Source organism: Ranitomeya variabilis, chromosome 7, assembly GCF_051348905.1.
Source record: "Ranitomeya variabilis isolate aRanVar5 chromosome 7, aRanVar5.hap1, whole genome shotgun sequence".
Taxonomy (NCBI): domain Eukaryota; kingdom Metazoa; phylum Chordata; class Amphibia; order Anura; family Dendrobatidae; genus Ranitomeya; species Ranitomeya variabilis.
In genome coordinates this window covers 201788781-201804259 of record NC_135238.1, presented here as the reverse complement: position 1 = coordinate 201804259, position 15479 = coordinate 201788781, and the positions used below count along the sequence as shown (strand labels likewise).

The window sequence follows — 15479 nt, the reverse complement described above, 5'->3', positions numbered from 1 at the left end:
TAAATGTCATTAAATGAACCGACTCTTGGGGTGTAATTAAGCAGACACCGCTGTTTGTATCAGTTGTACAATCTAATACGGCGGAATTTGCAGTTTTAGGAACAACATTCTTTAAAAAAAAAAAAAAAAAAAAGAATTTGTTAACCCCTCACGTACCAGTTAGAACAGAATACAATGTGAAGGGGTTAAATATTTATATTTTTTATTTGTAGACGGGGTCCGGAGCCTCCAATTCCTCCCCTCTGCTTTGAATGGCAGGGCTTGGAAGAACTCAGATTTTTTGCAAATCTCCTTCTCTCATTGGCTACGACGCAGCTCCCAGTCGACGTCCCATGCGATCTGATTGGGCTACGGCTGCTGCTAGTGATACTTCAAAGCAGGCGGCTGCCAGCACTTACCCTGAGTCTAGTCTGCCTCACTCAGTGCAACTTGTATAGGGAGAAGGTGGCACAGAGCTGGCAGCATCTACCCCGGGCACTCAGCGCTTCTCTACAGCAGGGACAGGGACGGGCTATGGCTACGTCTATACTTGGGGTAAGTAAAGGATTCTCTGCTCTCTTCTTATTTCTAACATTATTGCTGCAAAGTTAAACTTAATATTACCGTAGAATAAACTCATGATTTCCTGACCGCCTATACCTCTCGCCTTCTAGTACCACCTGCCTATATGCCCCTTTTGCCCATTAGCTCTTATCCACCCGATGCCAGGCGGAAAGAAAGTTTCTTTTATTCATTTGTTCGTTCCTACCAATGCAGCCTGAACGATCTCATTTGTCCTAATCCCCAAGCCATTACCGCCATGAACACAAGCCGCGGCAGCACTTAAGTATTATTCCGCTCTGCACTCGTCTTGGGCTTCCTGGTATTACAATCCTTAAGGACCAGCAATAAATACAGGACCCCCCCTTCCTTCATCAAAAGACACGGCACCCTGTCTGCTTTGTATTATCTCACGTCCCTCGTCAGTAATGTGTTTATTCCTGCTGATTCCTTGTGCTAGAACTAGAGACGTAGCAGAGCTGAGCTTGTTATTTGCCACAACTGTTTTCTGTATAACGAGGGAAACATTTAAATAAACCAATTCAGCTCTGCTACATTCATATAATCTTGATAAGCGCCGTTAATTTTATCAACACAATTTTCTACAGTAATATTATTAATATTCAAAAAATGTTTTATGAAATTTAATATTTAATTGTTTTATTTTTGTTTATTTAGAACCTAAAATAGCTATAATAAATAACAATAAAACCATTAATGACTTATGTATGTTAAGAAAATGTTTTGGCCTAATTTATTGGCTTATTTATTGATTAATTATTGACTCATTCCTGAAACTACTAAATTATCGGTGAATAACAAATTTGTTATTCTGTTATTTTCTGGTGAAATATTCTTCTAAAATTTTGTACAATGTTACACCATGAAATAATAGACTTGTAACTGAAATAATACTTTATATCCATGTTTTATGTAATGTATATTAATTATAGTAATAATCAATTAAAATAATAACTATTTGTGATAGTAAATTAAGGTCAGAGCTGCAGAAATATCGCAATGAAATTAGTTAATTTACACATTAAAGGATTAGTTAAAATTTGGTTTAAAGTTGATTGACCAATATTGAGAATGTTGCTCTAATCACCGGTCATTTGGCTCGAAGCTCCTAGGCCCCGAGACTTATGACCAGGCTACTATACATGAAATTAGAAGAGAAAGGTATTCACTTTGTGGTGTTTTGTATCTCCCCTCTAGGAAGAACCCAGATTTGGCACTACTCCCTTGGCCATGTTGGCTGCCACTTGCAACAAGATTGGGAACACCAGCCCCCTGAGCAGTCTCCCGGAGTCCAGCGCTTTTGCAAAAGGAGGTTTTCACCCTTGGAAAAGATCCTCCTCCAGCTGCAGCCTGGGATCCAGCCTTGGGGGCTTCACAGTGGCCACCAGTCGGGCATCCAGCGCCCTGACGGGGGGAGGTGCAACTGCCAACAGCGCCTTCTGTCTGGCCTCCACATCCCCAACATCTTCAGCCTTCAGCAGTGACTACAGCGGCCTCTTCACCAACTCCTCCGGAGTGTCCCCCCAGGAAGCTGCAGGACAATCTGCCTTTATATCCAAAGTGCATGGCGCAGCAGACGGGTTGTACCCGCGGGTAGGCATGGCTCATCCCTATGAGTCCTGGTATAAGTCTGGCTTCCACTCAGAAGTGGCAAATGGGGCATCAGCCTGGTGGGACGTACACGCTGCCAGCCCTAGCACCTGGTTAGAGGTGCAAAACCCTCCAGCTGCAGCGGCTGCTCTACAGGGTGCCCTACACACAGGAGGGCCCCATACTCAGCTTAGCGGGTATAGCCCGGACTTTAGCTCTTTGACGCACTCAGCTTTCAGCTCCACAGGGCTGGGCTCCAGTGCTGCCTCCCATCTACTCTCCACTGGGCAGCACCTGCTCACCCAAGAAGGCTTCAAGCCAGTCCTACCGTCCTACCCAGACTCTGGCACCTCCATGCTCTCAGGGGCTTCTGGAGGAGCGACAGGCGCATCAGGACGCTCGGCACGCAGATATTCTGGGAGAGCCACCTGCGATTGTCCCAACTGCCAGGAAGCGGAGCGCCTGGGGCCTGCAGGTGCCAGCCTTAGAAGAAAGGGGCTACACAGCTGCCATATCCCTGGCTGTGGTAAGGTCTACGGTAAAACATCACACCTTAAAGCTCACCTGCGCTGGCACACTGGTGAACGACCATTTGTCTGCAACTGGCTCTTCTGCGGCAAGAGGTTCACACGCAGTGATGAATTGCAGCGACATCTCCGCACTCACACCGGGGAGAAGAGATTTGCCTGCCCCGTATGCAACAAGCGCTTCATGCGCAGCGACCACCTCAGCAAACACATCAAGACGCACAATGGAGGAGGAGTAGGAGGGGGAAAGAAGGGCAGTGACAGCGACACAGATGCCAGCAACCTGGAGACACCTAGGTCAGAGTCCCCAGAGCTTATCCTGGAAGCTGTAAGACCGGGGAAGGAATCAGCTAATGACTCTTAGGGAGCAGCAAAGACTTTTGGGGTGCAGAAGGGACCTCTTCTTAAAAAGCTGCGGACACTTCTAGGGTGCAGGACTCCTTGGAAGCTTTGAGGGTGTAGGGGGCTACTTGAACAGCGGGCGCGTCTAGGGTGAAGTATTGAATATTTGGTAGTGCAGCCACCTCTGGGTTGCAATAGATACTCCTAGGAAGCAGGAGGTGCCTCTGGGGACTCCTCTCGACAAGCAGGAGGTTCTTGGGGTGTAGCAGTGACCCATTCTTGAAAGTAGTAGCAGCAATTTGGAATGCAGGAACTCTTTCTTCATTATTCAGACGCTCCAGATGTAGTGACTTTCCCTTGAAAAAAAAAAAAAAAGCAGCAAATAATTTTAGGGTGCAGCAATGACTTCTCCTTGGAAGCAGCAGTCACTTCTGGGGTGCAGCAGGACTCCTTCCAGTAAGTGCAACCTCAATGGAATGACTGATTCTAAATGAGAGTGATGAGGGTGCAGTGACTCCTAGTGTGGGGTGCAGCAGAGTGACCCATTCTGGGCGGCAGGTACAGTCCTTCCAGGCTGCAGAAACCCATCCAATTACTGCAAACTTTCAGCAACCAGAGCAATATAACCAGATAGTGTGAAACGAACTGAGATCGGCATTTATTTTTGTGTCCTGATTTTACTGGAAACAACATAGACCATGAATTCCTGGCTGGATTATATCCTGACCTCTCATTCACATCTAATCCCAATCAGAGTTTTTTTTTTTAATTATTATTATTATTATTATAAAAGAAAAATACTAACCATCCTCAAAGGTGAGAAGTGGCAGGAACGCGTGGGACAGTCTCTGTTTAAGCTGTATAAAGATTGTGTTCGTTCCCATCACCCCTGTAAATGTTCCCCTAATAGTTTATATTTGGTGAATTCCTGAAATTCAGGAGGTTTTTTTTTCTTTTTCTTTCTTTTTTTTTTTTTATTTTAATTTCTGATGCACTTTGTGAAAGTCAATATATATATGTAAAAGATATTTAATATGTTGATTTAACATTTCACTCAGACACGTAAATTAAATTCAATGAAACAAATGAAAATGCGTTTATCTGTATTATATAGAAAATTACCTTGATCATATTTTGATTTTTCGTATTATTAAAAGAATTATGATCAAACATATTCCTGGTATTCTCTGTCTGTCCTGCTCCTCGGAGGAATAGATGTCAATAGTGGGAAATATTGTAATGCTACAACAGGGTAAAACAAACAGGGCTGAGAATAAATTTGTGTGTTTCTTTTTCTTAATGATTTCATTCTTTTTTTTATCATTTTCGATCATTTTTATGATATTTACAGCATTTATTTAAGAATAGCCAACATAAATATCTGTATATCTATCAATTATCTATTTCTCATACAGGTGTCTAATAATTACCTGTTTATCTCATTCACCTGTCATCTCTCACGTATCTATATATGTACGTATAAATATATAGAGAGAGAAGAGAGCGTGAAATACACTATATATATATATATATATATATATATATATATATATATAGTGTATCTTTAATCTATTTATTAGATAAATATCTATTCTAAAACAAGATAAATTGATAAGTCATACATATGCAAATATTTCTAATTCAGAAATATTTTTATATCTTTTATATCCATACAAATGATCTAATTATGCGCTATTTTATTTCTTAATTATTTTATTTAACATAATTATTGTATATCAGTTGCCTATTTACCTGATCAACTTATGTGTCTCATATCTATTTTTCAGTCTATCATATATATATGTAATCTATCATTTATCTATCTATTTTTATCAATTATTCAGTTGTCATCTACCTCTATATATTTGTGATCTTATCTATTATCTATCTATCTATATTGAGAAACTGGAATGTAACTGGGAGGCTTTGCGCCCAATTTTTGCTAGAAAGGTGCTGCTCTATCATCTCTCTATTATTCATGTATCTATTCTTCTTCTATATATTATTTTATTTATCTATCCATCCATCTGTAAATATCCCATCTATTCATCTCACATGTATTGATTTGTATGTATAACAGCACTCGAAAGAAATGTGAGTCCTAATTTCTTGTTTCCGAAAAAAAAGGTATTTATTAATATTTTCTATAATTTATTATTAGGGTATTTTAAAATATTTATTTTCTGGAGAATAAGAATCTCTCTGTCATTAATATCTATATGTTTATCAGGTCTCTATTTATCAATCTATCTATTAATCTATCTATTATCTATCTATCTCTATCTATCTATCATGTATCTATCTATCTATCTATCTATCTATCTATCATCTATTTATCTATCATCTATCTATCTATCTATCTATCTATCTATCTAGCTATCTATCATCTATCTATCTATATATCTATCTCTTTCATATCTATCTATAGTATTTATCTATTCTATGTATCTATCTATTATCTCTCTATCATTTATTATCTATCTACCCTAAATCTATTTATCTAGTTATCTATTATTACATGTTCCTCATATATATCTTTAGTAATTTCCTGTTTCTCACATATTTCCCTTTCCATCTATTATTCATCTATTATCCATTATTATTGCATCTATTATTATCTATCATCGATCTCCCTATAAATGTCTTACTATCACATCTCTTTCTATTCCTCCACATACATCCATAGATCCACACACACACACACACACACACACATATAAATCAATTACCTCCAATCTCGGTGTACAGATTGTCCCCAGTGACTAAACGACTACAATAAATACTCTACATCCTACATTTCATGCCTAAATGAAAATCGTGTTCAATGTTATTAATTTTGACTGTGAACAGGCAGCAGCCCCCTGTGTCTTGTACTCCCTCATTAGGGATTCATGTCTTATCAAATATCTAATTAATCTGCTAGACATCATTTGTTCTGGCCAACTTTATCTCAGATAGTCCAGGGGGAAAAGTGAGAATATTCAGTGGGACAAAAGCTCCCTTGAAGATCCCTTTTAATTGTCTAAATTAACTGCACGGAATTTGCATGTCAAACGGTATAAGGGTTAGGGGCACATGGAATGGAAAACGATTTGATCGCTCACACAACCGGCACTTGATTTGATAACTGCTCTGTTTAATGTTAGCAGTGGCAACTGCTTCTTTCCCTCCTTTGATATATGCAAATAGAGGATTTTTTTTTTTTTGTGCAAGCGCTGCTTATGTGTCCATGCGGTGCAATGGGCCTTGCTGGTTATTTGAATATCTCTGGCTTTGCTATTGAAAAGGTTCAAGGATACTGTGTTGCTTTTCTTTGTCATTACTCAGTGCTGCATCTTATGCGCTGAAAAAAAGTCAGGAATAATTAAAGTCTGGGTGTTTGGGGGGGCGGGCGGGAGAGGATCAGGCCTGGGAACACGCTTGCAAGAGGAATCTCATTTAGACAGCTTCTTTCAAAATAAGGCCCAGTTAAATTGACCAGAAGGCAATTATTGCAATGAAAATTATTTTAACTGCTCTTTGTCTTGCGAGCGAAAAATGAAAAGTGAATGAAAATAACTTCTTCTTACATAAAGTGAACTTTTTTTATTCTGAATTTTATTTAGAATTATGGTTTATAGAATTTATTACTATTATATTTTATTTTTTTATTTTAATATATTATTTAATTTTTTTTTTATAATATATTATTTAGGATTCTATGCCCGATATAGTTTTATGATTCGACGCCTCGCAATAAGTTAAGCTTTGTTTCCGAATAATTTCATATGAGAGCAGGACACAATATTTGTCTCACGTTATTGTCATTTTCCGCGGGCGACGATAACGTAACGTCATCATGTAGGATTTAGAAAGTCACATGTGACGACGTGATCGTGATCGGACGAACACGTGCGGAGAACAGGAGGCATATCTGCAGGATGACAGGAGTGATTGTCCCAGCACTGGACACAGTGATTTGTGAGGAATGTCTCGCTCTCTCTTTTCGCCGGGATCCTCATTTGCTTTTCAATGTCTTACACAGAATAAAAAAAGCTGAGGAAATGAGTCCGGGACGCCGTATGTGACTACAGGCTTAGGGTTCAGCGTTCAGCTCAATGATCAAGGACCAGTGGGGGCTATTGCTGCTGCCCCCTTAGGTCAAACACATGTCCATCATCTGCGGCCCCCCCAGAATTAGGGAAGGGACCTGGGCGTGCCGAGCAATCAATGGCTTCAATCATCACCAGTAACTGTCTCTATAACGCATTGTTCACAAACACTAATACCTGTTACAGACGGGTACATTGTTTAATAGCTATAGCAAAACGATCGAAAGTTTATTATTGTTGCGCAATTAATATAAAATTGATACAATCAACTTTGTCTAATCATAAAAAATAAAGTAATAAGAACATTTCCTTTACTTTTTGATTAGGTAATAATAAATGTCCAGTGTATACATATCTAAGCATACTACATTGTTTGTATAAAATACACATAAATATATATACATTAATTGCATAAAATACATACATATATATATATATATATATATATACATTGTATGAAAAAATATATGTATATATAGTTACACATGTATGAAATACATATATATACACACACATTGCTTGTATGAAATACATATATATATATATATATATATATATATATATATACATACATACATTGTCTGTATAAAATACACACACACACGCACATACATATATATATATATATATATATATATATAAACATTCATTGTATAAAAAAACATATATATATATATACACATTGTTTGCATAAAATACATACATGTGTACATACAATTCATCTGTATTTAGTATGATTGGGAATGATGAACGTCATTCACATGGATCCTATGAATTAAATTAAATCCTAAATAACTAGATACAGAAATCCCCGCTCTCTCTCCGTCTCTCGATTGAATTTGTTCATCCTTTTAGCAAACCTACAACTGATCAACCATTATGGTAAACCTTAGGTAATTCCCAACCTTACCACTAGAGGTGCCAGGGCGGCACAGGGCAGGTAACACTCTCAGTATTTCTTGTCCGGTGCCATAATGTGGCTCGGATATGTTTACTGCTTCACAAAGCTCCCGAGTCGGCTGAAATCAGTTTTTCGCTCGTATGGTAACATTGACATTGCTTTGTTTTGGTGAAAACCTGATCACAACTCAAGGAAACTCGGGGTTTGTGGGATCTCTAATAGGGAAACACTGCTCTAAGTGTACCCCACACATTAGTAAATAACTTAGGAAGTCGTCACTTATCCTAAATGTTTTTATGGCAGAAATAAATTAAAGAGGGGAAAAAAAATGTTCAACAGCAGAAGATGTTGCTCCAGACGGGAAGCGGCTGGAACTTTAACCCTTTAGCACCACCTTTTGGCGATTTTGAGAACTGCCTAACGATCACATTTTAAGTTTCTCTCTGGCTATCTTGTTATTTTATATAACATTGTTATTTTCAATGTAGCTCTTCATGATGCCATAACAGTATGCGGCTACTTTATAAATTCTGTCTATTTCTAGATCTAAGAATGAGTCTATTATTAATTCTGTGTATGATATGTCATTTTTTGAAATATATCATTTACATTGCAGCATTGTTACCAGATGAGAAGCTCTTGTAATTTACATAGATGAACCCAAACGCATTCACTAGAATCCTTGCTGATAAGATGCAGTATTGATGCTAGGTGCGCTTTCAGCACTGTGGACAGCGACTGTATAATCAATACAATAGGAGGTTTATTACACATGATTTCTAAACAGCATCTACCTTTATTAGATAAATATTACAAACACACAATCTGCTGACATAGCAGAGCTGAACGTCACGTCCTAAAATGCTCTTCAAAATGTGTGGCTGGATCGATAGATAGATAGATAGATAGATAGATAGATAGATAGATAGATAGATAGATAGATAGATACCCAACTGCAATATTTATCCATATATCTGAGATTTTATATATAAATGCACAATCTTCAGACATGGCTAATTTGATGTTCTAGTGAGCTGTGCAAAATGTGTGTCTAGATCTAGATAGATAGGTGGATGGATGGATAGATAGAGTGAATATATATATATATATATATATATATAAATAATAGATAAATAGGAGATAGATATTAGATCGATAATAGATAAATAGATATATAGAGAAGTGGAAATAGATAGATAGATAGATAGATAGATAGATAGATAGATAGATAGATAGATAGATGGGTAGCTAGATGGGTGGATAGATATGAGATAGATAGAATGGGATAGATAGATAGATAGATAGATAGATAGATAGATAGATAGATAGATAGATAGATAGATAGATAGATAATGGATATATAGATAGATGGATAGATAGATAGATAGATAATGGGTATATAGATAGATAGATAGATAGATAGATAGATAGATAGATAGATTGATAAATAGATAGATATGAGATAGAGTAAAAAATTAGAACTACACACTATGTATACAATAAACGATGGGTGCATCACCTCCCATGCAAATAATCCAGTTTTGCGTAAATATATAGGAAAAATAAATAATAGGCAGCACTCCAATATTTACCAAAGAATAAGGATCAGCCCACGTGTTATGGCCACCAAACAGGGGCTGATTAAAGTCCTTATTGTTTGGTAAATATTGGCCTTTGTTTCTAGACAGATACCAAACTGCAATATCATCCATATATCTGAGATTTTCTATATAATCAGTCAATCTGCAGACATGGCAGGAGATTCTGTAGTCCTGCTATGGGGAATGCACCTAATTGATGTCCTAGTGAGCCGCGCCAAATGACAAACTCCTCATTCCAATCTGTTACATTGCAGTGCGTATGTGTGATGTGTGATATTCAGACCCTGCTCCAATATCATCCATTTAGCTGACATTTTACATGGCGCTGCAAGGTAAATTTGATCTGAACTCGTCTATTTTCCACCTTGGAGCATTTCGATGACACCTCCAGCTCCGGGACATCTGTATCTGTGGCATTTCTCATTATTCCTTTATTATGGTTCCTGCAACTTGATCAGATTGATTCCTAACTGTGTCACCCATTGAGTGGTCGCTCATTAGTTTCTGGACTGTAAACTGCTAAGAAATATATTACTATGAGGATAACATAAAGAATCATTTAGATTTGAAGGAAGAGGAAAAAAAAATGTAAGAGAAGTCACAATTCATTTTAACGTCTTGCATTAAATTTGGATTTTTTTTTCCTTCTTCTTAAAATAACAGAACCCTGAAGTCTCTGTGTGGTTGACAGAGGTATAATTATTGCCAGAATATCAGGGGCAAAAAGTCCTTGTCCATTTTCCTAGGAAGAAGCTAACTAGAAACTGTAAAATTGCCTTACTGCCTAAAGCTGCCTTACCTGAATGTCATAATTACAGTAATTATGCACATTCAAATTATATGCTAATTCAATTAGAATCAAATCGCTCTAAATCGGAACCAAATGAGCTAGTGAGGAATTAATCAATGACAACATAAATAAAGACCTTAATAGATATTTATTTTCTGCCATCTCAAGACGAATGGGAAGTTTTTTAAAGTCCCCGTTCATTTCCTATAAACAAATATTAAATGATCACAGCTTTCCTGGTAATGTGCACTCATCAAGTCACAGAGGAGGGAATCCAGATAGAAAACTGCAACTTATGTAATTAGATGTCAAAGCATAAAATATTAGATGGAGGCGGCTGTGTAATGTGAGGGTCAGGCAAGTGATGTCTGTCTGCAAATGTGGCTGCATGTGACGCGGATTCAATGCAAGAGAATGTTCCGTATGGTTCTATCTATTCCTGATGTCGCGCATCCACCTATAGTGTCTGATTAAGCCACAACTTACACCAGGTCTGTGCACAGGATTACTCCTGAAGGTGGTCCAGTCACTTACAATATATTGTATATGTCTATAGCAATCTCATCTCTCGCCCCTCTATTGTATCTATCCGTCTATATGTCTTCTCTTCTCTCCAGCATTCTCTTATCCATTTATCTTCTATCTATCTATCTGTTTATCTATCTATCTATTCTATATATCTCTATCTATTTATTATCTATCTTCTATCTATTATCTATCTATTTTCTATCTATTATCTATCTATCTATATTTCTATCTATTATCTATCTATTATCTATCCTCCTATCTATCTATCTATCTATCTATCTATCTATCTATCTATCTATCTATCTATCTACCGTGTCTATCTTCTACCTATCCTCCATCTATCTATTATCTATCCCTCCTATAATTCTTCTCTCTGCCTCCCTCCTTTCTTTCATTATTTTTTTATTTTTCTTTCTTTCTTGCTCTCTTATTTTCTCTGTTTTTTCTTTTTCCTAATTCTTTCTTTCTCTGTTTCTCTCTCTCTTTTTCTCTCTCTTTATTTCTCTCTCTTTTTCTCACTTTTTCTTTCTTTCTTTCTTTCTCTCTCTTTCTCTCTTTTTCTTTCTCTCTCTTTCCTTCACCTTTATTTATTTCATTCTTTCTTTTCTCTTCATCTATTCATCCCACTCATATCTACATATCTTGCATTTTTAAGAAATATCTGTCTCCGCGTTCCTTTGAGGCTGGGCTTGAATCACGTGAGCGTGGCTTGAGCCATGACAGATTTATCAGGTCCGGAATACGGATACATTCTGAATGACAAATAAGATAAGGTCTGAACCTAGACCAGTGGAATAAACATTTTGGGAAGAATTAAATCAAAACAATCCTAAAAATTCCAATTAGATAAAAGTATGCGACTTGCGCTCGGCCGGTGTGATGTGTGCTAAGTGCCTGGTGGAAAGGGCTGATACGCTGCCAGCAGTGGAGATAAAGTAATTATCCGGACTTAGAAACAATATGACACAGGGGCCTGTGATATGGGAGCCTCTATTAGACGGGTTTAGGCTTTGTCTCAGCGGGTGCTGGGGATTCCATTACATGACTACAGATATTTGGATGGAGCATAAATTGAAGCTTATTAGGGCAAATGGCAACTCTGTAAATCCTGCCCACTGCTGAACGTGCGGTTAATCTTCAGCATCATAGATCGAGTATTCATCAGAACATGTCTTCTATGTGTTTACAGCAATCATATCCCTATTATACATTCTGTGCGTCCGACTGCAGCACAAATAAATGTTCATTATGGCTTCCATTCATTTCTGGTATCAGAGAGCAGATATCTACTACATCAGCGGTCTGCAACCTGTGGCCCCCAGCTGCTGCAACACTACAACTCCCAGCAGGGTGCAAACCATTGTTCTGTATTAATCCTACATTGTGTTAGGTGCAGCTACACTAAGATGGCGGAAAATTGCATAAACGGCAATTCCTAATATATCCCTAATATTAAAATGTGTTATTCTACTAATAAACATGATTAGATTACAGGCCAGCAGCGCTATATCACTTATCCACTCTTACAATCTATCCGAAGACTGTTATAAAACAAGAATACCGTTGGAACAAAAGATTTTATAGTAATATTTTACATATAATCATTCAGACCGCCAATTATTCATTTCTGTAAGCCGCATAGTTGCTAGTAGTGGTGCTGCACCATGATCTCTACTATGGAGAGTCAGAAGTGTCACATAGCACACAGCTGAAGTCTTCCTATGTGTGATGTTCTCACTTTTCACTGCACAGTATATTTAAAGGGAATCTGTCACCAGTTTTTGCAATTTCATCTAAGAGGAGCATAATGTAGGAAAAGAAACCCTGATTCCAATGATGTATCACTTAGGTCACTGGGTGCAGCCATTCTCACACAATCAGAGTTCTTAGATGTTGCATGCAGCAGAGCTGAGAAAGCTAACCCTGCCCACTTTAGGCTCTCTATGTACAATGTCTATAGACAGTAAGCTGCTAGTCAGTGCTGGGGGCGTGGTTGAATCAAGAGGCACGTAAAATATGTAGTCCTGTAGTGATATTCTCCCGCTGATAAAATACTCATTGTATTGAAACAACACACAGCCTTACAAGTGACACATCACTGAAATCAGTGTCTCGGCTCCTACCTCATGCTGCCCTTAGATTACATAGAAAAAACCTGCTGACAGATTCCGTTTAATTGGCATCTATCACATATTTAATATTAGTCTCTGGGGGCTCACTCTTCCATCCTGTATTATCTGTGCAGAGAGTGCAGCAGGGCGAGAGTCCTTTATGACTGCTGCAATGAATTGTGGTTAAGGGGGTTGTAAATTACATTTAATTTGTTTAAAAGTTAAAAATGGGGCAAAACATTAAAATGAAAGCAAAAAAAATCAAACTAAAAAAAACAACCTACCTAGTGGATTCTCACGGATCTTCCGTATTGCTGCTGATGTCCCCTGCCGGTCTCCTGAGTTGCTCTTCTGGTCAGGTGATTAGCTGCAGCGGTCATGTTGCACCTGGATAGGAAGAAATAGATAAGAGAGTGTTTCTTTTAACTCAGATGGAACATAACTTCTAAGACCAATCGGTGGCTGCTGATTGCTTGCAGCGGTAACTTGATACTCCCCTTCTCAACACAAATCAGAAGACTAAGCCAGGAGACCGGCAGGAAACACTGGCAGCGGTACATGGAAGCGGCAGGGATCTGACAGGTAAGTATGTTTTTCTTTTATTATTACTTTGGGCACGGTATGCTTCTAGTCGGAAGAAAGAGTAGACGGAACTGTTACATGTATGTGTTTTTTAATTAATTCAATTGAATGAACAACCCCTTTAATACTCAGAAAAGTATTATAGACGACAGCAATCTCCATGAAGAGATGTTGTCCTCAGCAGAGACTAGAGAAAAGTAGGACAGCCATACAAAACCATATCTGCATGTATACTGTCACACTTAGGCTTCCAGCAGTACACGAGAGTTGACAATAAATGAAAATAAAATGACTCCGTTGCCCTGTTCCAGTCTACACAGCAAAGCTGAAAAGTGAGCTGCAGGTAATAGGCAATGTCAGCTTTTTGTGCATGTTTTATAGTTATAAAGACATAAAAAGAGAACTATTTCAGGCTCACCACAAGTCCACGATCCCTCCTGCAAGGTCCTCACCTCTGGCTAGGTGTCCTACTCTGCATCAAGGAAAGGTAAAGTAGATCCAGCATCTGAGATAAAAAAGACAAAGGATTGATGACAATGATTTATTAACTCATTTCTCAAAGATGTTAGGTAAGAGTTCACATCTAAACATTATAATGCAGGAAACCCAATGATCGAACATTCAATCTGCCAATCATGTGGCCAGAAAAGTGATCCCTGCCCCCGATTAGCCAGGGTGGGCAATAAGGCGACCCCTCTTAGCCATACAAACTAGCTGAAGGGTGATGGTGAAGGGGGTATATTTCATTTTATTTAGGTACACCGCAGACTGTAAATCAGTAATATTAGGCAGCCAAACCTTCTAAAAGCTATTGAATAATTTTACAACTGGGCGTTACCATTCACAATGTTCAAAAGGGTGTGTCCCTGCACGGCCTGGTATTACCAGCAGTGATTGGACAGTGTCATTGGGTGTAGGGTCACGCCCCCAGCTGGTAAAATAGCCGGGTGTAACTGTATTCAGAAATTTCCAAGAAGAATAACAGAAGAACAACATATTACAGAGTTCTAAGGAGAGATTTAGAACAGTATGTGTATGTAGTACATAGTACTGATTAGTGGGGGGTCTGTGTCCTGAGACCCCCACCGAAACCCTGCTGTGAAGTGCACAGCTCCAGAGAGGTGTATGGGCTCATAGTAAGTCTAGGGTACACGGTAACTTCTGTCTGGAGGAGATTCTGTCTGGATTATGGTGAAATTCTGATAACTCCCATTACAGCCTCTTATAAGTTGCTGGTTACTTGCAGTTGCTGACGCTCAGGGACAATATGCGATACAAGTGTGTGCGGAAACTCTGAAATCGGGACAGCCACTCTCACGGAAAGTAGTGAAATTGCTTTTAAAGCATCCACATAAACGCGCTTCTAATTGACCACCTTCCCATTTTCTTCACTGTTCTTGTGACAAAAGCAATATTTTATTTTTTTTTTATTTGTAAACGACTGCAGAGTGATATTTTACTGGAATTAAAGCGTATTCATCACCTACCGTACATAGAATGTTGTCATCAGGCTCGGACTGGCCCACGGGGGAATAGGGCAATCCTCCGGTGGGCCCCCAACCCCACTGTTTGGGCAGTACTGGGCATAATTCACTTGATTCACTCTGTACAGAAAAAAAGCAGCATCTCATCATTCATTATCCAAACTACCCAGTTTATTATTATATAGAGATATAGGTAAAATTGTAAACAGGAGTAGTCTAATATTTGCATGCAGGTGAAAAGTGGGCCCTCCAAAGTCAATGTTACTGGTGGGTCCTTGGCTCCCCAGTCCGACACTGGGTGTCATCCAGTATCCCCAATCTGGATAACGATCTAGTTGGCTCGTGCACATAGACCAGTGCAGAATGCAAAG

At 38.5% G+C, this 15479-nt stretch overlaps 1 protein-coding gene and 1 long non-coding RNA gene across 2 annotated transcripts; one reads left to right on the top strand and one right to left on the bottom strand.

The window, feature by feature from the left end:
* Positions 1-401: 401 nt before the first annotated feature.
* SP9 (Sp9 transcription factor) lies at positions 402-3438 on the top strand. Its single transcript, XM_077272658.1, has 2 exons — positions 402-534; positions 1759-3438. Exons 1-2 carry the CDS (start codon positions 514-516, stop codon positions 3040-3042), a joined length of 1305 nt encoding a protein of 434 aa, XP_077128773.1. The 5' UTR covers positions 402-513; the 3' UTR covers positions 3043-3438.
* A 9942-nt stretch (positions 3439-13380) lies between these two features.
* Positions 13381-15218, bottom strand: LOC143785961 (uncharacterized). Its single transcript, XR_013218176.1, has 3 exons — positions 15112-15218; positions 14043-14129; positions 13381-13429 (listed from the first exon to the last, which is right to left on the bottom strand). It is a non-coding gene; the product is annotated as an uncharacterized LOC143785961 (long non-coding RNA).
* Between the last annotated feature and the right edge of the window lie 261 nt (positions 15219-15479).

Excerpts from the sequence above, each read along its gene's own strand:
- SP9 (XM_077272658.1), top strand. The coding sequence starts at position 514 with ATGGCTACGTCTATACTTGGG. Across the intron at positions 535-1,758 it reads TGGCTACGTCTATACTTGGG|GAAGAACCCAGATTTGGCAC; the intron begins GTAAGTAAAGGA and ends TCTCCCCTCTAG.